The following is a 25874-nucleotide window of genomic DNA, read 5'->3' on the forward strand; positions in this document are numbered from 1 at the left end:
ATGTTTACACGGCATCAAAATAACAGCAGAACAGGGACTAAAATCAGTAATATCACGAAGCCTAGTTTGCATGTTTGTGCTAGTCACCACATTGATCAAAAAAATACATGGTAAGCACCTCCGTAAAGAAGACATGGCATAGTTCAAAACACATGAAGACATCAACCTCATAGGATGCACACATTAATCATGGCAAAAATGACAAAAGAGCTCGTTCTGTTAACAGACAGCAGAAAACATCATGAAGCACTCTTACAATGATGATTCAGACATCTAGATGACCTCAAATGAATATGATGCAATGGCATGAAATGATGCACTCGTCGAGGCGAACAATTTGACATATTACACGCACGAAACGGAGCTACGGATGCAGAGATACGGCATGATGAACATGGCATGATGATGTGCAAAATCTGGGACTTAGCCAAAATATACCTCCGGGAAAAGCTGGACGGGACGGTCCCGGGGACGAGTCGGAGCGTTTGGATCGCGGGACGGGTGGATCTCATCCACCCACCAGGTTCCGGTGAGAACTCCGGCGAGGCTGGGGATGCACCGGTGGGGAGAGGACCTGGGGCGGCGGACGGGCGGCGGCGCGGCCGGATCCGGCGGCTCCCGGAGCCGCGGCGCGAGATCCGCCGGGCGGAGCCGGCGACGAGGCTCGAGGAGGCGGGGCGAGGCCGAAGGAAGCTTGGGGCGGCGCGGTGGCGTGCTCCGGTGCCGGGCGGAGGCGGCGGCCGGCGGGCCGGAGGCGAGGAGGCGGCGGAGCTGCGGGAGGCGAGGCGCGGGGGCGCGCGAGGAGCAGCATGCCGGCGGGGCGCGGCGGCGGAGCGGCGGCCGTGGCGGCCGGCGCGGGGCGAGCCGGCCGGCGGCGGCGCGGGGAGCCGGAGGCGCGGGGGCGCGCGCGGGCCCGGGCGGGCCTGCCCTGGGCCCGCGGGCTGGACGGCGGCGCGGCCGGTGGGTGCCACGTGGCAGCCTCCGGTTCGCTGAGGCGGCGGCGCGGACGGGGCGGACATGTCCGGCTCGATCCGGACGTGTCCGGCGGTGGAGAGGAGCGGGGCTAAGGTTAAGGGGGATTTTCATCCGCGAATTTGGACGGGGAGGGCATATATATAGATTCTGGGAGTTAGGAGAGTCCAAATGAGGAGCGGTTTTCGGCCACATGATCGTGATCGAACGACCGAGAGCATGGAGGGGAGTTTGCTGGGTTTTGGGACACTTTGGAAGGGGTGTTGGGCTGCAAAGAGAGAGGGGCTTTACGGTTACCCGATTAACCGTTGGAGTACCAAACGACCTCCAAATGGCACGAAACTTGACAGGCGGTCTACCGGTGGTATACCAAGGCCGCTTGGCAAGACTTGGTCCATTCCGAGAACGTTTAACACCCACTCACGAAAAAGGGAGAAGAGGGGGACGCCGGAGGACATAGAAGCGCCGGATTGCAAAACGGACAACGGGGAAAAGGCTCGGATGCATGAGACGAATACGTATGCAATGCAATGCACATGATGACATGATAAAATGCAACACGCAAGCAAATGACATGGCAACGACGGCGAATAACTGGCAGACACCTGGCGCATCGGATCCGGGGCGTTACAACACTCCTCCACTAACAAGAGATCTCGTCCCGAGATCTTAGGACCGAGACGGAAGAGAAAAAGGGATGAGGAGAAAAAAGAACTCAAGAGAAGAAGCAAAAAATCGAGAGCACTCGAGAAGAAGAGAGGAACGACGAGAATGACGAGAATCAAAAGCTCACGGAATCAGATAGACTATGAAACCACTCCGGTTAGAACAAGATAGGAAAGGAATAAGACTGAAAGGATTTAGGCAGCACTCCGGCTGAACAAGGAAAGAATAGAACATGAGCTTCACCCAAAGAGATGGCACTTGACGTGATGAACAACGCAATGCCTCCGGAAGAATTGACAGAATGGAATGAAAAGAACTTAGAAGGAAAGGTTGAACGGATTTGAATATCTGAGAAGAACGAAGAAATGCAAAACTCCACTTCAGAAGAAAATGAAGAATTAATTGCACTTCGAAAGGCATGAAGGAAAGATACTTGAGCTCCTTTGATAAGAATCTTGATGAACACTTGAGGAATGAATTAAATCATGAAGAACCACCATGAAGAACTCCGGTACAAAAGGATGACGAGATAAGATTGAAGGATGGAAAGAATAAGATGAGCCTTGCGATGATTTAGATGGAGGTTCCGACGAAATGGCTGAGGAAATTGATCTCCGGAAAAGAAAAGATGAAACACTTGGAACTAGAAGTTATTCATGAAGAACAAACTCCGAAGGAAAAGATTAATCACTTTGAGGAAATAAGAATAAGATTTATTGTATGCTTATCCTTCATCAAATTAAATTAATGACATGGATCTTGCATATTACTTATTCTTCTTGAAAAGGATTGAGAAGATATAGCGCAAACTTGAGGAAGGTCTTCATGGACCACCGGTAGGATTGAAAAGAATGAATGAATTAATATGATGACAAGGGAAAAAGAATCTGAATGAACCACCGTTAGAATTCGGGAATGACTGACGAAAGAGAATGAGACACCGGGAAGAAGTGGACGATCAAATATGCCTGAGGGGATTTAGATACAAAAGAACAAAGAGATCACGAGCTGATTGAAGAACACTTGAACGAAGCACCGGGATAATTAGATAACGATAACTGGAATGATGGCCTCCGGTGAAAAGAAACGGGAAAAGAACTCCTGACAAACTCCGGATGGTTGAGAAAAGGAATATCTGACAAATGGAATAATTCAAGAGGATGATATGAAAAACTCTTCTTCGATCTTCAAATGTTGACGAGAAACAACACCAAGATAAATGAGGTACTCCGGGAGAATGAAAAGCAGAGAGGTTGAGCCAAGAATGAAAATGTTTGAAACCGATCTTGGAAAGGCATCTGACTGATGGGATCCATTCTTATGTCATACTTGAAAAGAATTGAGAATAACTCCGGGGAAATGAGAAGAGTCGGGTAAGATCCTGGGAAAAAACCTGTGGGTTAGGGCCCACTAAAAGAAAACACCGTTGGAAAGAATTGTTGAACAGACAGATGATGCACCGGAACAATTGAAATATTTGGATGAGGTGACAACCTCGAATTTATTCGAGCACAGACGAATCTCCTGAGATGACTTGAATAATCCGGAAGGATAAACTGGCGAGAGGCGAACGAGCAGGGGAAGGCACTTGAGCTGAGGGAAAGAATATAATCACTATCAAAAATGGAATTGAATCCACCGGAGAAGAAAAAAGATGAAGAATGTCAAACGAAGCTAGAATTCACCGGTTGGAACAATTGACGAAAGACTGAAGAGGCTCCACACGAATGAAAATTGATGCTCGAAAGAGACTGAGGCTCCAGGAAGAAGAGGGTGGGAGGGCGGGAAAACAAAGGCAACTTCGAAGGGGAAATCGATGAATATCTTAAGAGAAAACACCGGTTGGAATCATTGAATAAAGAAGGCAAGGACTTCGCACGAATAGGATGGACACTCGATTACAGACTCCGGTCCCGAGAAGAAAAGGGGAGGGCGGGTGGGAAAGAAAACAACTGAGGATTGAACTTGCAAAGATGAAGAGGCTCGAGTCAACTTGACGAGAAATGCACCGGATGAAAAGAGCTGAGGAACAACGATCGGAAAAACCAACTGCGTGATCCTAAAGAAAATTTGAAGGGGAAGAGGAGTAATTCAAAACACCTACGTCAAGATTCCTGACCAGAGCGACGAAGGGGCTGAGGAGTAAAAAGAATTCCTACTCTCCGATATAACTAGACTCCGAAAACAGTTTTCTTCTAGACTCAACAACGGCCAAACTACACGATCAATCAAGGGGGCTCCTAGGGTCGGTCGAGGCTCTGATACCAACTTGTCACGCCCAATATGCGACCCTATCCAAAAGGAACTCGAAGGTCCCACCAAGGATAGACCCGCATATTGAAACGCTTTTGCAAGGTGGATATCATTACATCAACATTACATAATAGATGGGGATACATACATAAGGCATACAATGCCACACGAATACAACATCACAATACATAAGAGCATCATCCGACTACGGATGAAACACAAACAGAAACTCAAACGACATCCACCCTGCTAGCCCAGGCTGCCGACCTGGAACCTATCCCCTGATCGAAGAAGAAGCAGAAGAAGAACTCCAACACAAGCAAACATCGCTCTCGCGTCATGATCATCGCATAACCTGTACCTGCAACTGTTGTTGTAGTAATCTGTGAGCCACGAGGACTCAGCAATCCCATTACCATGGGTATCAAGACTAGCAAAGCTTAAAGGGAAAGGAAGGGGTAAAGTGGTGAGGTTGCAGCAGCGACTAAGCATATATGGTGGCTAACATACGCAAATAAGAGCGAGAAGAGAGCAAGCAGAACGGTCGTCAACTAGCAATGATCAAGAAGTGATCCTGAACTCCTACTTACGTCAAACATAACCCAGAAACCGTGTTCACTTCCCGGACTCCGCCGAAAAGAGACCATCACGGCTACACACACGGTTGATGCGTTTTAATTCGGATCTGGTGTCAAGTTATCTACAACCGGACATTAACAAATTCCCATCTGCCTATAACCGCAGGCACGGCTTTCGAAAGATTATACCCTGCAGGGGTGTCCCAACTTAGCCCATGACAAGCTCTCGCGATCAACGAAGGAATAGACCTTCTCCCAGGAAGACCCGATCAGACTCGGAATCCCGGTTTACAAGACATTTCGACAATGGTAAAACAAGACCAGCAAAGCCTCCCGCTGTGCCGACAAATCCCGATAGGAGCTGCACATATCTCGTTCTCAGGGCAACACCGGATTGTCCAGACTTCCGGTAAGCCAGCCCAGAGTTGCCCCTGGTGGCCACCGGCGGCCGACAGTTTGGACCAACACTCAGACGAGCACTGGCCCGGGGGGGATAAAATAAAGATGACCCTCGAGAGCGCGACTCCAAGGGAAAAGGGCTAGGTGGGGGCAAATGGTAAAACCAAGGTTGGGCCTTGCTGGAGGAGTTTTATTCAAAGCGAACTGTCAAGGGGGTCCCATAAATCACCCGACCGCGTAAGGAACGCAAAATCCGGGAACATAACACCGGTATGACGGAAACTAGGGCGGCAAGAGTGGAACAAAACACTAGGCAAAAGGCCGAGTCTTCCACCCTTTACCAAGTATATAGATGCATTAATAATATAAGAGATATTGTGATATCCCAACCAAAATCCTGTCCACCATGGAGAAATCTTCAACTTCACCTGCAACTAGCAACGCTATAAGAGGGGCTGAGCAAAGCGGTAACATAGCCAAACAACGGTTTGCATAGGAAAGGTGTCAAAGGTTAGAGGTTCATGGCAATATGGGATGGCTTGATAAACAGGTATAGGTAGCGCAGCAAAGCGATAGAACGAAGCAACTAGCATAGCAATGATAGTAGTGAGATCCAGGGTAGCGGTCATCTTGCCTGAAATCCCGCAAGGAAGAAGAACGAGTCCATGAAGAAGACGAACGGATGAAGCCGAACCAAGCGTAGACGAACGAATCCTCACGATCGCAACGAAACAGGAACTATCGAAGAAGAAGCACACAACATGGTAAACACACCACACATGAACAAGGCATGATGCACAACAAGCATGATGCATGACAAGCTACATGAAGCTACTCATGGCAAGAGATGATGCAAACAAGAGCAACACATCAAGGCAAGTTTAAATGAGGCCGGGAACAACATATAACAATTCCGGTAAGTCCTCATATGCATATTTCGAAATTGGTCCAGATCTGAATAAACCTTATGTTCAAGTTGTTAAACAGCAAGTTAAGATGCACCAAGATGATCTACACGAGATTCTAGTCAAGTTACATATAAAGTTCATTTAGTTCGGAGCTACGGCCTAGAAGATATGAGCAAAACAAGTTAAACATGGCATTGATGCAAAATGCACCCAAACATCAAGCAAACACCTCAAAACAAGGATGCAACATGATAATATGAAACTACATGCAAATCAAGCAAGTTTCATATAGAGCACACTCAAAACGGAGCAACGGTTCAACACACACACATGAAACAAGTTTAAAGGACAAGCTGTCCAAAACAGCAACTAGGCATATTGCAAGCATCAAAACAATATGCTACAGCACCACAACATAATAACAAAAGGCATGGGCATGATGTACAGGTAAAGCATTACAAAACATGAACACTGAGCTATCTCTAGAAATCACTAGAACATGCTCAAACACACATGGTAAGATTGCAAGTTATAACAATTTCAGACTTTGCAGAAAATAACATCACGATGCAATGTTTAGAGCTATCAAACAACATGTTACAGGAACTTATCATGGCAAACAAAGGCATGGCATGAATCTACTAATTCATAGATCAAAAGTCCCTTACTGACCATAAGCCAAAAAGGATCAGAAAATATGATGGCACCCACGTAAACATAGCAAGTTATTATTACAGATTCATACATGGCAGGAACATAATTATGAAGGCATGTAGATGAGCTTGTGCAACTCACTACAGAGCAATACATGGCATGGCAAGGCAACCAACAGTAAGAAGACATATTTGTGAAGCTAAGCATGGCAATAGCAAGGTCATAGGGTGCATGGATCACTAGCAAACAATCATGGAAACAACTGAACTTAATGTTAACAGGCTGACAACAACATTATGAGGCAACTTTGGAGCAAGATATGAACAAGCTACAGCAACCTATAAATGCAACCAGGGGCATGGATGGATAGAGGATGACATGTAGATCAAAACATGTTTATAGAACATCTCCAGATTATGCATAGAATGATTAGTAGCAACATGTTTATATAGCATCACGAAATAACAGATTCAGCCTAGCAAAACAGCAACATCATGTACACTACTTAACAAGCTCGATTCACTCACCACAAGTCATTGCATGACAAGATAAGTATAGCATCATCAAGAAGACATGTTTGTGTAACAAACCAAGTCAAGAACAAGTCCATAGCATGCAAGGATCAACTATAGCAAGCTTGGCCAAATTGAATAACATGTAAACAATCTGCCAGGAAACATTTTGAAGCAAAAGTAGAGCACGAAAATGACATGCTAGACTACTCCATAATTGCAACAAGGGCATGAATGGATAGACAATAACCACATGTTCAAAACACCCTTACTGAAGTATCTCAAAATATGCATGGATCTCTCTGTAGCATCAAGTTTACATGGCATCAAAATAACAGCAGAACAGGGACTAAAATCAGTAACATCACGATGCCTAGTTTGCATGCTTGTGCTAGTCACCACATTGATCACAAAAATACATGGTAAGCACCTCTGTAAAGAAGACATGGCATAGTTCAAAACACATGAAGACATCAACCTCATAGGATGCACACATCAATCATGGCAAAAATGACAAAAGAGCTCGTTCTGTTAACAGACAGCAGAAAACATCATGAAGCACTCTTACAACGATGATTCAGGCATCTAGATGACCTCAAATGAATATGATGCAATGGCATGAAATGATGCACTCGTCGAGGCGAACAATTTGACATATTACACGCACGAAACGGAGCTACGGATGCAGAGATACGGCATGATGAACATGGCATGATGATGTGCAAAATCTGGGACTTAGCCAAAATATACCTCCGGGAAAAGCTGGACGGGACGGTCCGGGGACGAGTCGGAGCGTTTGGATCGCGGGACGGGTGGATCTCATCCACCCACCAGGTTCCGGTGAGAACTCCGGCGAGGCTGGGGATGCACCGGTGGGGAGAGGACCTGGGGCGGGCGGACGGGCGGCGGCGCGGCCGGATCCGGCGGCTCCCCGGAGCCGCGGCGCGAGATCCGGCCGGGCGGAGCCGGCGACGAGGCTCGGAGGAGCGGGGCGAGGCCGAAAGGAAGCTTGGGGCGGCGCGGTGGCGTGCTCCGGTGCCGGCGGAGGCGGCGGCCGGCGGCCGGAGGCGAGGAGGCGGCGGAGCTGCGGGAGGCGAGGCGGCGGGGGCGCGCGAGGAGCAGCATGCCGGCGGGGCGCGGCGGCGGAGGCGGCGGCCGTGGCGGCCGGCGGCGGGGCGAGCCCGGCCGGCGGCGGCGCGGGGAGCCGGAGGCGCGGGGGCGCGCGCGGGCCCGGGCGGGCCTGCCCTGGGCCCCGCGGGCTGGACGGCGGCGCGGCCGGTGGGTGCCACGTGGCAGCCTCCGGTTCGCTGAGGGCGGCGGCGCGGACGGGGCGGACATGTCCGGCTCGATCCGGACGTGTCCGGCGGTGGAGAGGAGCGGGGCTAAGGTTAAGGGGGATTTTCATCCGCGAATTTGGACGGGGAGGGCATATATATAGATTCTGGGAGTTAGGAGAGTCCAAATGAGGAGCGGTTTTTCGGCCACATGATCGTGATCGAACGACCGAGAGCATGGAGGGGAGTTTGCTGGGTTTTGGGACACTTTGGAAGGGGTGTTGGGCTGCAAAGAGAGAGGGGCTTTACGGTTACCCGATTAACCGTTGGAGTACCAAACGACCTCCAAATGGCACGAAACTTGACAGGCGGTCTACCGGTGGTATACCAAGGCCGCTTGGCAAGACTTGGTCCATTCCGAGAACGTTTAACACCCACTCACGAAAAGGGAGAAGAGGGGGACGCCGGAGGACATAGGAGCGCCGGATTGCAAAACGGACAACGGGGAAAAGGCTCGGATGCATGAGACGAACACGTATGCAAATGCAATGCACATGATGACATGATAAAATGCAACACGCAAGCAAATGACATGGCAACGACGGCGAATAACTGGCAGACACCTGGCGCATCGGATCCGGGGCGTTACAACACTCCTCCACTAACAAGAGATCTCGTCCCGAGATCTTAGGACCGAGACGGAAGAGAAAAGGGATGAGGAGAAAAAGAACTCAAGAGAAGAAGCAAAAATCGAGAGCACTCGAGAAGAAGAGAGGAACGACGAGAATGACGAGAATCAAAAGCTCACGGAATCAGATAGACTATGAAACCACTCCGGTTAGAACAAGATAGGAAAGGAATAAGACTGAAAGGATTTAGGCAGCACTCCGGCTGAACAAGGAAAGAATAGAACATGAGCTTCACCCAAAGAGATGGCACTTGACGTGATGAACAACGCAATGCCTCCGGAAGAATTGACAGAATGGAATGAAAAGAACTTAGAAGGAAAGGTTGAACGGATTTGAATATCTGAGAAGAACGAAGAAATGCAAAACTCCACTTCAGAAGAAAATGAAGAATTAATTGCACTTCGAAAGGCATGAAGGAAAGATACTTGAGCTCCTTTGATAAGAATCTTGATGAACACTTGAGGAATGAATTAAATCATGAAGAACCACCATGAAGAACTCCGGTACAAAAGGATGACGAGATAAGATTGAAGGATGGAAAGAATAAGATGAGCCTTGCGATGATTTAGATGGAGGTTCCGACGAAATGGCTGAGGAAATTGATCTCCGGAAAAGAAAAGATGAAACACTTGGAACTAGAAGTTATTCATGAAGAACAAACTCCGAAGGAAAAGATTAATCACTTTGAGGAAATAAGAATAAGATTTATTGTATGCTTATCCTTCATCAAATTAAATTAATGACATGGATCTTGCATATTACTTATTCTTCTTGAAAAGGATTGAGAAGATATAGCGCAAACTTGAGGAAGGTCTTCATGGACCACCGGTAGGATTGAAAAGAATGAATGAATTAATATGATGACAAGGGAAAAAGAATCTGAATGAACCACCGTTAGAATTCGGGAATGACTGACGAAAGAGAATGAGACACCGGGAAGAAGTGGACGATCAAATATGCCTGAGGGGATTTAGATACAAAAGAACAAAGAGATCACGAGCTGATTGAAGAACACTTGAACGAAGCACCGGGATAATTAGATAACGATAACTGGAATGATGGCCTCCGGTGAAAAGAAACGGGAAAAGAACTCCTGACAAACTCCGGATGGTTGAGAAAAGGAATATCTGACAAATGGAATAATTCAAGAGGATGATATGAAAAACTCTTCTTCGATCTTCAAATGTTGACGAGAAACAACACCAAGATAAATGAGGTACTCCGGGAGAATGAAAAGCAGAGAGGTTGAGCCAAGAATGAAAATGTTTGAAACCGATCTTGGAAAGGCATCTGACTGATGGGATCCATTCTTATGTCATACTTGAAAAGAATTGAGAATAACTCCGGGGAAATGAGAAGAGTCGGGTAAGATCCTGGGAAAAAACCTGTGGGTTAGGGCCCACTAAAAGAAAACACCGTTGGAAAGAATTGTTGAACAGACAGATGATGCACCGGAACAATTGAAATATTTGGATGAGGTGACAACCTCGAATTTATTCGAGCACAGACGAATCTCCTGAGATGACTTGAATAATCCGGAAGGATAAACTGGCGAGAGGCGAACGAGCAGGGGAAGGCACTTGAGCTGAGGGAAAGAATATAATCACTATCAAAAATGGAATTGAATCCACCGGAGAAGAAAAAAGATGAAGAATGTCAAACGAAGCTAGAATTCACCGGTTGGAACAATTGACGAAAGACTGAAGAGGCTCCACACGAATGAAAATTGATGCTCGAAAGAGACTGAGGCTCCAGGAAGAAGAGGGTGGGAGGGCGGGAAAACAAAGGCAACTTCGAAGGGGAAATCGATGAATATCTTAAGAGAAAACACCGGTTGGAATCATTGAATAAAGAAGGCAAGGACTTCGCACGAATAGGATGGACACTCGATTACAGACTCCGGTCCCGAGAAGAAAAGGGGAGGGCGGGTGGGAAAGAAAACAACTGAGGATTGAACTTGGCAAAGACGAAGAGGCTCGAGTCAACTTGGCGAGAAATGCACTGGATGAAAAGAGCTGGGGAACAATGATCGGAAAAAAACCAACTGCGTGATCCTAAAGAAAATTTGAAGGAGAAGAGGAGTAATTCAAAACACCTACGTCAAGATTCCTGACCAGAGCGACGAAGGGGGCTGAGGAGTAAAAAGAATTCCTACTCTCCGATATAACTAGACTCCGAAAACAGTTTTCTTCTAGACTCAACAACGGCCAAACTACGCGATCAATCAAGGGGGCTCCTAGGGTCGGTCGAGGCTCTGATACCAACTTGTCACGCCCAATATGCGACCCTATCCAAAAGGAACTCGAAGGTCCCACCAAGGATAGACCCGCATATTGAGATACTTTTGCAAGGTGGATATAATTACATCAACATTACATAATAGATGGGGATACATACATAAGGCATACAATGCCACACGAATACAACATCACAATACATAAGAGCATCATCCGACTACGGATGAAACACAAACAAAAACTCAAACGACATCCACCCTGCTAGCCCAGGCTGCCGACCTGGAACCTATCCCCTGATCGAAGAAGAAGCAGAAGAAGAACTCCAACACAAGCAAACATCGCTCTCGCGTCATGATCATCGCATAAACCTGTACCTGCAACTGTTGTTGTAGTAATCTGTGAGCCACGAGGACTCAGCAATCCCATTACCATGGGTATCAAGACTAGCAAAGCTTAAAGGGAAAGGAAGGGGTAAAGTGGTGAGGTTGCAGCAGCGTCTAAGCATGATATGGTGGCTAACATACGCAAATAAGAGCGAGAAGAGAGCAAGCAGAACGGTCGTGAACTAGCAATGATCAAGAAGTGATCCTGAACTCCTACTTACGTCAAACATAACCCAAAAACCGTGTTCACTTTCCGGACTCCGCCGAAAAGAGACCATCACGGCTACACACACGGTTGATGCGTTTTAATTCGGATCTGGTGTCAAGTTATCTACAACCGGACATTAACAAATTACCATCTGCCTATAACCGCAGGCACGGCTTTCAAAAGATTATACCCTACAGGGGTGTCCCAACTTAGCCCATGACAAGCTCTCGCGATCAACGAAGGAATAGACCTTCTCCCAGGAAGACCCGATCAGACTCGGAATCCCGGTTTACAAGACATTTCGACAATGGTAAAACAAGACCAGCAAAGCCTCCCGCTGTGCCGACAAATCCCGATAGTAGCTGCACATATCTCGTTCTCAGGGCACACCGGATTGTCCAGACTTCCGGTAGGCCAGCCCAGAGTTGCCCCTGGTGGCCACCGGCGGCCGACAGTTTGGACCAATACTCACAACGAGCACTGGCCCGAGAGGGATAAAATAAAGATGACCCTCGAGAGCGCGACTCTCAAGGGAAAAAGGGCTAGGTGGGGCAAATGGTAAAACCAAGGTTGGGCCTTGCTGGAGAAGTTTTTTTCAAAGCGAACTGTCAAGGGGGTCCCATAAATCACCCGACCGCGTAAGGAACGCAAAATCCGGGAACATAACACCGGTATGACGGAAACTAGGGCGGCAAGAGTGGAACAAAACACTAGGCAAAAGGCCAAGTCTTCCACCCTTTACCAAGTATATAGATGCATTAATAATATAAGAGATATTGTGATATCCCAACCAAAATCCTATCCACCATGAAGAAATCTTCAACTTCACCTGCAACTAGCAACGCTATAAGAGGGGCTGAGCAAAGCGGTAACATAGCCAAACAACGGTTTGCATAGGAAAGGTGTCAAAGGTTAGAGGTTCATGGCAATATGGGAAGGCTTGATGAGCAAAAGATAGGTAACACAGCAAAGCGATAGAACGAAGCAACTAGCATAGCAATGATAGTAGTGAGATCCAGGGTAGCGGTCATCTTGCCTGAAATCCCGCTAGGAAGAAGATCGAGTCCATGAAAAAGACGAACGGATGAAGCCGAACCAACCTTAGACGAACGAATCCTCACGATCGCAACGAAACAGGAACTAACAAGAAGAGGCACACAACATGGTAAACACACCACACATGAACAAGGCATGATGCACAAACAAGCATGATGCGAGTCAAGACTACATGAAGCTACTCATGGCAAGAGATGATGCAAACAAGAGCAACACATCAAGGCAAGTTTAAATGAGGCCGGGAACAACATATAACAATTCCGGTAAGTCCTCATATGCAAATTTCGAAATTGGTCCAGATCTGAATAAACCTTATGTTCAAGTTGTTAAATAGCAAGTTAAGATGCACCAAGAATGATCTACACGAGATTCTAGTCAAGTTACATATAAAGATCATTTAGTTCGGAGCTACGGCCTAGAAGATATGAGCAAAACAAGTTAAACATGGCATTGATGCAAAATGCACCCAAACATCAAGCAAACACCTCAAAACAAGGATGCAACATGATAATATGAAACTATATGCAAAATCACGCAAGTTTCATATAGAGCACACTCAAAACGGAGCAACGGTTCAACACACACACATGAAACAAGTTTAAAGGACAAGCTGTCCAAAACAGCAACTAGGCATATTGCAAGTATCAAAACAATATGCTACAGCACCACAACATAATAGCAAAAGGCATGGGCATGATGTACAGGTAAAGCATTACAAAACATGAACACTGAGCTATCTCTAGAAATCACTAGAACATGCTCAAACACACATGGAGAGATTGCAAGTTATAACAATTTCAGACTTTGCAGAAAATAACATCACGATGCAATGTTTAGAGCTATCAAACAACATGTTACAGGAACTTATCATGGCAAACAAAGGCATGGCATTAATCTACTAATTTCATAGATCAAAAGTCCCTTACTGACCATAAGCCAAAAAGGATCAGAAAATATGATGGCACTCACGTAAACATAGCAAGCTATTATTACAGATTCATACATGGCAGGAACATAATTATGAAGGCATGTAGATGAGCTTGTACCACTCACCACAGAGCAATATATAGCATGGAAAGGCAACCAACAGTAAGAAGACATATTTGTGAAGCTAAGCATGGCAATATCAAGGTCATAGGGTGCATGGATCACTAGCAACAATCATGGAAACAACTGAACATAATGTTAACAGGCTGACAACAACATTATGAAGCAACTTTGGAGTAAGATATGAACAAGCTACAGCAACCTATAAATGCAACCAGGGGCATGGATAGATAGAGGATGACATGTAGTTCAAGACATATTTATAGAACATCTCCAGATTATGCATAGAATGATTAGTAGCAACATGTTTATGTAGCATCACGAAATAACAGATTCAGCCTAGCAAAACAGCAACATCATGTACACTACTTAACAAGCTCGATACACTCACCACAAGTCATGCATGACAAGATAAGCATAGCATCATCAAGAAGACATGTTTGTGAAACAAACCAAGTCAAGAACAAGTCCATAGCATGCACGGATCAACTATAGCAAGCTTGGCCAAATTGAATAACATGTAAACAATCTGCCAGGAAATATTTTGAAGCAAAAGTAGAGCACGAAAAGGACACGCTAGAATACTCCATAATTGCAACAAAGGGCATAATGGATAGAAAATAACCTATTGTTCAAAACACCCTTACTGAAGTATCTCAAAATATGCATGGATCTCTCTGTAGCAACATGTTTACACGGCATCAAAATAACAGCAGAACAGGGACTAAAATCAGTAATATCATGAAGCCTAGTTTGCATGCTTGTGCTAGTCACCACATTAATCACAAAAATACATGGTAAGCACCTCTGTAAAGAAGACATGACATAGTTCAAAACACATGAAGACATCAATCTCATAGGATGCACACATTAATCATGGCAAAAATGACAAAATAGCTCGTTCTGTTAACAGACAGCAGAAAACATCATGAAGCACTCTTACAACGATGATTCAGGCATCTAGATGACCTCAAATGAATATTATGCAATGGAATGAAATGATGTACTCGTCGAGGCGAACAATTTGACATATTACATGCACAAAACGGATCTAAGGATGCAGAGATACGGCATGATGAACATGGCATGATGATGTGCAAAATCTGGGACTTGGCCAAAATATACCTCCGGGAAAAGCTGGACGGGACGGTCCCGGGGACGAGTCGGAGCGTTTGGATCGCGGGACGGGTGGATCTCATCCACCCGCCCGGTTCCGGTGAGAACTCCGGCGAGGCCGGGGATGCGCCGACGGGGAGAGGACCCGGGGCGGCGGACGGGCGGCAGCGCGGCCGGATCCGGCGGCTCCCAAAGCCGCGGCGCGAGATCCGGCCGGGCGGAGCCGGCGACGAGGCTAGGAGGAGGCGGGGCGAGGCCGGAGGAAGCTTGGGACGGCGCGGCGGCGCGCTCCGGCGCCGGACGGAGGCGAGGAGGCGGCGGCGGAGCTGCGGGAGGCGAGGCGGCGGGGGCGCTCGGGAAGCAGCACGCCGGCGGGGCGTGGCGGCGGAGGCGGCAGCCGCGGCGGCCGGCACCGGGACACCGGGCGGCGGAGGGCGGCCGGGCCGGGCGGCGGAGGGGCGAGCCCGGCCGGCGGCGGCGCGGGGAGCCGGAGGCGCGCGCGGGCCCGGGCGGGCCTGCCCTGGGCCCCGCGGGCTGGACGGCGGCGCGGCCGGCGGGTGCCACGTGGCAGCCTCCGGTTCGCTGAAGGCGGCGGCGCAGACGGGGCGGACATGTCCGGCCCGATCCGGACGTGTCCGGCGGCGGAGAGGAGCGGGGCTAGGGTTAGGGGGGATTTTCATCCGCGAATTTGGACGGGGAGGGCATATATATAGATTCTGGGAGATAGGAGAGTCCAAATGAGGAGCGGTTTTTGGCCACGCGATCGTGATCGAACGACCGAGAGCATGGAGGGGAGTTTGCTGGGTTTTGGGCCACTTTGGAAGGGGTGTTGGGCTGCAAAGAGAGAGGGGCTTTACGGTTACCCGGTTAACCGTTGGAGTACCAAACGACCTCCAAATGGCACGAAACTTGACAGGCGGTCTACCGGTGGTATACCAAGGCCGCTTGGCAAGACTCGGTCCATTCCGAGAACGTTTAACACCCACTCACGAAAAAGGGAGAAGAGGGGGACGCCGGAGGACATAGAAGCGCCGGATTGCAAAACGGACAACGGGGAAAAGGCTCGGATGCATGAGACGAACACGTATGCAATGCAATGCACATGATGACATGATAAAATGCAACACGCAAGCAAATGACATGGCAACGACGGCGAATAACTGGCAGACACCTGGCGCATCGGATCCGGGGCGTTACACCTTTCCCCACCTCCTTCCACCGTGGCCCACCACAAGTTCCGCCCGTCCGCCGCCGTCGATTCTGGCCAAACCTATGGGCGGAATCGCACCGCCGGGGCGTCCCTCACCCTGCACCACCGCTAGGCTGCCCCCCCCCCCCGATCCGGCGAGAAGAGCCGCCCCTCATCGCTGTCGCCGCCGGGGTCGACCGCCCTCAAGCCGCCCCTCGTCGCCGCTGGTTAGTTTTTTGTGTGCTTCATGTCGAGTGGTCCACAAAGTTGGTTGACGCGGCGTGCGCTTCTCATTCATGTAGATGGAATTGAGCCCGTGCGAGAAGTTTTTTTCTCTCCGATTCGTCCGATTCAGACGACTCGGATGTTAAGATGATGCTCTCAAACTTTCTCCAGCAGACATTGGTGATAGCTCTTGCCGTCAAGGAGCACGAAGACGCGAACCGAAAGAGGCGGCGAGGATCGACCGTCGGGCGTCTTTGCATTTCTCGGAATCGCCATCTCGGGAACGAGATGTTGATGCAAGACCATTTTGCCGGGAATCCAACATATCCACCACACCTCTTCCGGAGAAGGTACCGAATGCGCCGATCCCTCTTTGTGAAAAAATTTCAAGCTTGCGAGGCAAATTGTCGGTATTTTACTCAACAAAGAAATGATGCGGGCTTGAAGGGATTTAGTGCATATCAAAAAATCTCAGCAGCTATGCGGGTGATTGCATATGGCGTTCCGGCTGACTATGCCGATGAGTATCTTCGCATTGGTGAAGATACAACAATTGAGTCAGTGGGTAGATTTGCCAAAGTGATCATCCGTATCTTTGGTCCCGAATATCTTTGGGCACCGAACGAGGATGACACGAAGAAGTTGATGGCATCTAATGAGAGGAGAGGTTGGCCTGGCATGCTAGGTAGCACTGATTGTATGCATTGGACATGGAAAAATTGCCCGAAGGCATGGCAGAGAATATATTGTGGCAAGTCTTGTGATGCAACAATTATGAGAGGAGAGGTTATCCTTCACAACATGATTCTCGAAGATGAGAGAGGTATGAACTTGGAATTCTTCTACGACAATGTGGATAGTCGTGTCAAACCAGCTAGAGATCCTAATCGCATTAGAGCTTTTCTTCAAACATACAAGGAGATTAAAAATGCAAACACCCACTTTCAGCTTCAGGAGGATCTCATTGAGCACCATTGGCAAAGGGTTGGACAGTAACAAACTCATTTTTCCATTCATTTGTATTTGTATTCGGGACAAGTTTTGTATTTCATTATTTGTATTTGTATTCATTGATTTGAATAATTATTTATAATGTGGATGATTGTTGTATTGTGTTGGTATTGATAATTGTGGTGTGGTATTGATATTTTGCAGACCGGCGGGATGCGGGGTGCAGCGGCGCAAGAGCGGATCCTGCAAAGCCGACCCGTAAAAAAGTATATTCCGCGAATATCCTTTTATACGGGTCCGTTTGTGGGGTCTGCATCTGCAGCCATCCGCGTCGGCCCTCAAAAACGTTTTTCCACGAACTACAAAGACTGTTTTGCGCGCCAGCGGGATGTGGGGTCTGCTAGAGTTGCTCTCAGACTTATCTGTATATTTTTGCCTGAACTTGGATGCATTCCATGCTGTTTAGTGAACTGTATGAGTTCAGTCAACTGAATATACTACAAATTCAGGCTCACAAACAGTGATGTTCTTTGTGGCAACTTTAACTCCTTCCAGCAGCTAAACCTCATTACTCTAAACCATCTCCTAAATTTTCACTGATTGCTATATGCCCCAGATATTTGCGGCGTTTTTTTCTGAGGATGCTATAAGCAGTTTGCAGCACTAACATTGTACAGGTTACAGAACAAAAGCTGGAAATTCAGTGAAATGGGCATCGGATCTCTACAGAGTTCAAATCTTTTCTCAGCTGTCCACATTCCCAGGAAGAAGCTTGCGAGTCGTCCTGGAGGGAGTTGAAGTCGACGAGACCGTCACGAACCGTTCAGCGGCCGCTGGAATCACCCGTGACGGCTTGACGACTTCGACAACGGAGAGGTTGTAGGAGTCCGTCCCAAGGCGGCTCTGCGCCCACCCTTTCCCGCCGGAGAAGCCGCCGGCCATGACCCAGCAGTTCTTGAACCCCACGCTGTTGAGTGTCTTGGCCACAATCTTGGAGTTGTCACCGTACCTGCATTTCCCAGGCAGACATAGTTAAAGGTCAGAGGGGTTACTGTGTGAGTTCATCTTCAGAAGCAAATGCATGGAATTGTCTCTCGGTGCACCGACGAGTCCATGACGACGATGTTGGAGCCCTTGCCGATCCTCTTGAGGTAGGAGATCTTCAGCGCGGCGATCTCCGCCTCGGCTCGCTTTGCATTGCGCACCATTCCCTTTATCTTGTTCGGAAGTTCTTCGAGCCTGACAGAGTAAAAATGGTGGGATTTTTTCATCATTTGCAATGGATGAAACCCGAGTCGTATATGTAATTTCGGGGTTATTTGGGATGAAAAGAAAGAATGCGCACGGCAGAGCGATGATCTTGTTCTTTGCGTTGGAGGGGAGCTGCGGCACGCCGGCTTTGGCCTTGTCGTTCTCGCTTCGCACGTCGATGATAAGGTAACCTTGAGAGGTGACCATGTCCAGAGCTTGAGCTGGGCTCAGGTCACCTGAATCACAGGATGCAGATGCAATGCAGCAGGCCAGCAGCAGAGTGAGCAATGGTGGAAATGGTTTCGGATGATACATGGAGTGCAGCAACAGGGCGAGCAATGGAAGAACCTTTGTAGCCGCGTAGGCCGTATGAGAGCAGGGACCAGGCCGGCGGCAGGAGCAGGTACGCGAGGAACGCGGCTCCGGCGGCCACGACGTAGTCCGTGCCTTCCAGGGACCCGATGGTCTGCACGGTCTCGGACGCGATCGGCTTCGCGGCGCCGATGGCCGGCTGCGCCGCATCTGCGACCGTCTACTGAGGAGAGCGGCGTCATTGAGTGAACCTCGATGCTGATTACGGAGTCGCCGGAGACTGCGAGTGGGCGTACCTTGAAAGCAGACTGGAAGGGGGCAAGGTCGACGCCGGCGCCCTGGAGCGCCTCCGTGGCCTGCCTGGAGGCGTCGGAGACCACCGGCGAGGCGAGCTTCAGGGCCTGCTCGCCGGCGTTCTGCAGCACCGGCAGCGCCGGCTTCGCGGCCTCGCCCAGCGCCCTGAGCACGACAAAGGACTGCTCGGCCACCTTGCCGCCGACGCCGATCACCACGTCCACCGTGTCCACCACCTGCCCAATCACCAACCCAGTCGAGCACTCAGCCGCAATGCCACTGGACAATACAATCCGGAGCTCAGGATGAAACAAGATTTTACGCATGGGCGTCCGCGCGCGTTACCTTGGTGAACGACCCGGCGACGTCCTCCTTGGACAACGCCGCGGCGCGCGCCGCGGGCGTCGCGGCCATCAATGCAGCCGTCGACGAGGCAGCCGCCGCGGCCAGCGGCGCGGCATTCCATGGCGCCCGGCGGGGCGTGCCCTTGGTGGCCGCCGGAGGAGGAGGAGCCGACGGCGCCAGGGTGGCCGACACCGACGTGGGGGTAAAGGCCATGGCTCCGGCTTGCTCGCCGTACAGTCTACCCACAAGCGCTGCTCTCTCGGCCACACAAGCGCGCGCAGCCGCAGCGACGGCAGGGTCTATGGCTGAGACTTCTTTGGCTCATTTTCCGTTTGTGTGGCAAGGAGACGACGCTATCGCACGTGGCCTAATCTCACACGGAGAGGAGTTTACAACCGGTACGTACATAATTTTTTTCCCCGTCCATCGGACTGTCTATCGCACGTAATTGGTGTCCATAAATTGATGCCGATGCGCGGTATATCGCTTTTTTTTTTGAGACAGGCATATCGCTTGTTTTGTTTTTTTGTTTTTTTCAGTGGGTGGTATATCGCTTGTAAATTGGGCTGTTAAATTGTAAGCAGGAAAGGCCCATGGAGTGTGATGATGGGCCTGGCCTTAGCAGAAATTTGTCGAGGTAAATAGATTTAGGCCGAATACATGGGCCACTCATCACTTTTTTTTAATTGTTTGAATTGCTTACAACATGTGTCAGGTGGTGTCACTCATCACTTTCGAAGGGCATGTAGTGTGGTCCCTATGCTAAAAATAACAAGGCACCACACTACTTTTTTTAACACAGTACAAATAGTGTATGTGAGCGACTCCAATTATACTGTGTTAAAAAAGAAAGTAGTGTGGTCCCTTGGTTTTTTTAGTATAGTGTGGTCCCTTGTTCAAGATATCTTCCTGGTTTGTTCCATTATGATGTATTAGAAAAAGAATCCATGGGTTGCAACGGGAGAATTAAAAATACCACATGTCCCTAACCCAATAATCATGACTGAAGACTATAATAGGTCCACGTCCTTTATTTCAACATGGCATCCCAAGACGTGCATGCGTGGTTATCATTGATTTCTTTTATCTCCAATTTGGTTTTCCGCGGTGTTTATTTGCAATCCGGGTCGATGTCGATACGAAAGAAAGACGGACCGTGTTGGTTAAGGATGCACCTTAAATAATATTTTAAAAATGTTGAACGGGTAAGATATCATCATTCAAACTCTACATATTTTTCTAATCAAATTTAATATATAACATGTTAAAATTAGAGTTAGGACTTAAAAGATATGTATATTTCTGAAAAGCATTTATTTTAGATGGACTATAGGTTGATTAACCAAAATATCAGGGGGGGGGGGGGGGGGGGAGGGTTCTCTTTAATTCATGTCACTGTATCCCGTGGGTTAATTACCCGAAAGGGAAGGGGCTTTTCCATAAAAATGAAAAATGATTCATTTTCTCTGACTTAAAAGTGGACTGTGGGTTAATTACCATAAAATGCAGGGGGTTTGTGTAAAAATGTAGAAGCTTTCATTTTCTCCGACTTAAAGGCAGACTACGGGTTGATTATCATTGAAGGCATTTCTATAAATTGTACGATGGATGAGCAAAAGCTCTTCTCCTTTATTTGTAGGTATAGATTGATCAGTTTGCCTAGGGGAGAAAACAAAGCTATTCTTCATGACGTAGTTCAAGCACTCATGGGTGAAACTACGATGCTAGCGGATCTCTTCAAGGCTCCTTCGCATCCTGGTGAGTGACAGATCCTTTGGCTCTTCCTCCGGAGCGGTTGGTTTAGTCTTCTTGTCTAGTCTTAATTATGTTTATGTAATCTTGCGAGAAAACTATTGCTAGTACTCCATCTGTTCATTTTTATAAGGCCTTGAAAACATTTCAGACAAGGTGCAAATTAGTTCATTTTCAGTTGTTTGAAACGACTTATAAAATTGAACGGATGGAGTAATAGGTTTTTGTCTTGTAACAAGAGTTCCTATAGTGAGCTCTTGTGACAGTTTTATGTTAGTGCCCCCAACTCGCACGGCTACCTTCCGTTTTCCTTTTTGGCGATCACTATGCAAATGGATGAACCAATTATTTCCATTGGGCAATTAATGAAACGGGATTTGCCAGTTGAAAAAAAGGCATGAACATCATAAAAAACAGTAACAACATGATACATGAGACCTCCTATTTGATGCTTGGTCCGTCAATTAGTCGGCCAAACGCTTGAGGTGATTGGCGTAGTGTGTTGTGTGATTCTTTTATTATCAAGCGATCAAACTTCAATTTTTCAAAATATTTAATTTCCTTTTGAGTTTTCAGTTTCACTCGGTTTTGTTTTTTCACAAACATGACTTTTTAAGAAGATAGGTCAACATATTTTTAAATGGCTATTTTTCAAACACGTGAATAATTTGAAAAATTACATGAACATCTTTTAAAGGTTTGAACACTTCTTAAAAATGGCTGAACTTTTTAAAACTAGGTGAACACTTTTTAAAATTGCACGAAAGTTTTCAAAACACGTGTAATTTTACAATATGTTCATGCATTTAATAAATGTCTGTGTAATTTTAGAAAGTGTCCATTCCTTCATAAAAAAGTTCATGTATTTTCAAATATTCATTTGTTTATAAAAAGTATACATTAAAAACATAAAAGGAGTAAATCCAAAGGGAACAATTCTTGGAAGAAACCCGCTTCCGTTCCTTTGGTATCCATAAGTTGTTGCCGAGGCACGATAACACACTTAACGGGAGAGGCCCATGGAGTGTGTCAATAGGTCTACCTATTAGAAAAATTGAAGATAAGGCCTCCAATTTTTTTTGGAGCAATAAGATTTGGATTTAACTAATTAAGGTGTACCTTTGGCGCAGGGACTATTTATCGCATTAAGCCATTGCACAAGGCTCTCTCGCGTCCACATGAACTGTGTCGGGCTGGCCCATGTAGCGCGTGCATATTCCAGAAAGGTCAGAAATAAAGGACACGACCGCTGCGACCGAAAATGGTCTTCGGGCTTCTCAATAGCACAGCTAACCACTTTGTATATTTCATGTTACTGGTAAGTAGTAGGATCGAGATCTATTAGAAGCGACCGAGCCACTATTCTCCATTTTTTTCTTTTGTTTCATTTGGCTTTGCTTCTCCTTTTTTGCTTTCTTTCTTCTTTCTTTTCAAATCAGATCTATTTCATTCTTTTTTGTTTCCCTTTTTCTCCAGTTTTTGTTTGGTTTCCTTTTTTATTTCTTCATTTTTTGTTTTTTGTGTGCTTTCTTATCTTTGTTTTTGTTTTCACTCTACATTTTCGTACATGTCAATTTCTTTTGTAACAAGCGATCAACATTTGTTGTATACACGTTCAACATTGTTCGAACGCTTTTTCAACATCTTTCAAATATTTGTTCAACATTTTAATAGTTATTCAACATTTCTATAAATACTTCTTCAACATTTTTGTACTTATTCAACATTCTTAAATACTAGTTGAACATTTTTAAATATCTTTTCAACATTTTTCTAATAATTGTTCAAATAGTTGTTAAACATATTTTTATTTCTTGTGCAGCATTTTTCATATGATCGTTCAACATTTTTTAATACCTATTCAACATTTTTCAAATACTTGTTCAATATTTTTAATATTTATTCAATGTTTTCCAAATACTTGTTCAACATTTTTCAAATTCTTGTTCAGCATTTTTCATATAATCGTTCAACATTTTTTAATACCTATTCAACATTTTTCAAATACTTGTTCAACATTTTTAATACTTATTCAACATTTTTCAAATGTGGTTTTGAAGAGTAATTTTGTAATATATAAATATAAATATGTAGAGTATATTAAAGTACAAAGAGAAGTTCAAAAATAACAAAAAAATAAGAACAGAAAATAGAAAGAAAAAATAGGTTGTGGCTCCCGTGCGGCTGGGCTGGCTGTCTGCGGCCCAGTCGGGCGATTTCCTTCAGAGAGGGAATGCTCGTGGCTCGCGTAACGCGACAAATAGTTGGAGTGCTCCTATGCGCCGCTCGTTGCGGCGAATGGTCGAGCGAACGCATAGGCACGTCTCTAGCTGGGCTGGCCCATTAGGGAAATGCTGTGAAAAATCCCAAAAATCACTACTCGAGGGAGGGATTGAACCAGGGACCTCCTTCTATGTACGCATGAGCCTAGCAAATGGATAGATAAGCTTTCTTGGTTTACTAAGACGCGCGAAGCTAAAAGGTAATGTAGATCCAAACATTTTGTCAAATTCTGAACGCTAACATTATTTTGAAAAAGTGTTTTTGAAAATCAATCACTTTTCAAACTTTAGAAGAAAAACTAAAAAGCTTGAACTTTTTTTGAATATGTGAACAAAATTTTGATAAAATGAACACTTCTTAAAATCTTTTTTGAATTTAGAGAACATTTTGTAAAGCACGAACATTTTTTGGGAATCTTGAGAACAAATTTTGAAACGGAGAACAAATTCGGAACCGTGAACAATTTTTTAAAGCATGAACATTTTTTTGAATCTTGAGAACAAATTTTAAAAAGAAGAACAAATTTGGAAGCGCAAACAATTTCTTGAAGCACGAACATTTTTTGAATATTGAGATTTTTTTTTGAAATGGCAAACAAATTTGAAAAATCCCAAAATTTGGAAGCGCAAACATGTTTTGAAAATGTGAACAAAAAATTGAAAATCTGGTACATTATATGAATTTCGAAAGTTTTGAACTTTTTTGTGTAACGAGAAGAATTTTTGAATTTTTGAGAACATTTTTTTTAAACTTAACATTTTATGGAAACACATACAAAATTTGAATATTTTGGAAAAAAGAGGAAAAAAGAAAAGGTAAATTTGGAAATCAAGTACATTTGTTGAAATCCCTGAATTTGTTTTTGCAAACATGAACATATTTTGAAATCATGAACAAAATTTTGAAAGCAAGAACAAATTTTGAAACATGAACAATTACTGAATTTCTGAACAAATTTAGAAATCTAGAACATTTTTTGAAATTCCTGTACATTTAAAAAAAATTGTGAATAAAAGGTTGAACACGTGAACATTTTTTGAAATTTGGAACAAATATTTGAAACTATCTAACAAAAGAAACAGGAAAAAAACATAAATAAAAGAAAAAATAGAAAGAAAAAGAAAAGGAAATAGGAACAAAAAAAGAAAAAAAAGAAACAGAGAGAAAAAGAAAAAAGAAAAAGGGGAAATAGATTGACCGGTCGAGGAACCTTCTAGAAAGGTTCCCAAAACCGAAACAAACCACTGGGAAACTTCTAGAAGATTCCTAAAACTGAAACCTTCTACGTACTATAGATGGGCCAGCCCAAATCGCTCGCTCGCTCTGTTAGGCTCTACGGTAGGGTGCGTCGACTACAAATTAAAATTTTTCTACGCGCAGAACAATTAGGAACATGCTACGGGAATGGATCACAGATCGTTACCACTAGACGCGCAGTGCCGTGCAACGGAAGAAGAGTTGGGGCAGCGCGTCCACGTGGTTCGTCTCCTCCTCGTCCGATCTCCCTCGAACAGCCGGTCGTTGGATCCCTCGTACAGGTTCGCCGGAGCGGCGCAAGTGCACCGCCTCTAACGGTATCCGCGCGTGCAGGAGGAACGTCGTGCGGTAGGCTGCTAGGTCCGATCACACAACCGGCGGCGAGTGGAGGTGTCTATTCGCAACACATGCAAACCCTAGTGACATCGCCGAAGCGATCAACTAAATAAATGTGCCGCACCTCCACTATTTATAGGATCCATCGCGGGCTCAACACTTGGGCCTTGCACGGATCCTAAAGCCGCATTCCAAGTCCAGCTGAGATCACATCCGACCAGTGTCCTCCGAACCGACCTCGTAGGTTCCTTCCCTTAAGCGCGCGACCCCTTAGGTTCAAGTCGGCTTGGTCATAGTTCGGATCACCTCCGACCTGCACGGTTGGTAGCGGCCTCTACCAGGGCGTGCCGACTGATGAGGATACAAACCTAGGGTAGGGTCACAGGCCTGACCTATACGCCCTACCCAAGGTCACTACCCTAGAAGCAAAGAAGTCCAAGAGGCAACAAGGAATACCCAGGGAAGGTGTCGAGTGCAATCCACTCGAAGAACCATATCACTCGGGTATCCCTCTTACCTGATGTCACTCGACTATACAAGGAACCACTCGACCTACTGAAGACCAAGAGTCACTCAACACTGCAACGGTCAGGAGTTCACTCCGTAGTCTTTAAGATCATTAATAGTACTTATGGCTGGCGTTATCAGTAACGCCCCGTCTTTATGTACATTGAACCCCTTGTAATGGAGGATGGCTGGGGTCCTGGCGCACTCTATATAAGCCACC

General features: G+C 46.4%; 1 protein-coding gene across 1 annotated transcript; it reads right to left on the reverse strand.

Moving 5' to 3' along the window:
• Positions 1 to 17796: 17796 nt before the first annotated feature.
• Positions 17797 to 19839, reverse strand: LOC123138125 (calcium sensing receptor, chloroplastic). Its single transcript, XM_044558030.1, has 6 exons — positions 19520 to 19839; positions 19177 to 19410; positions 18917 to 19100; positions 18663 to 18804; positions 18425 to 18556; positions 17797 to 18326 (listed from the first exon to the last, which is right to left on the reverse strand). The coding sequence occupies exons 1-6, from the start codon at positions 19730 to 19732 to the stop codon at positions 18062 to 18064; spliced, it is 1170 nt and encodes a 389-aa protein (XP_044413965.1). The 5' UTR covers positions 19733 to 19839; the 3' UTR covers positions 17797 to 18061.
• Between the last annotated feature and the right edge of the window lie 6035 nt (positions 19840 to 25874).

The sequence above is a fragment of the Triticum aestivum genome, chromosome 6B, assembly GCF_018294505.1.
Source record: "Triticum aestivum cultivar Chinese Spring chromosome 6B, IWGSC CS RefSeq v2.1, whole genome shotgun sequence".
Taxonomy (NCBI): Eukaryota; Viridiplantae; Streptophyta; class Magnoliopsida; order Poales; family Poaceae; genus Triticum; species Triticum aestivum.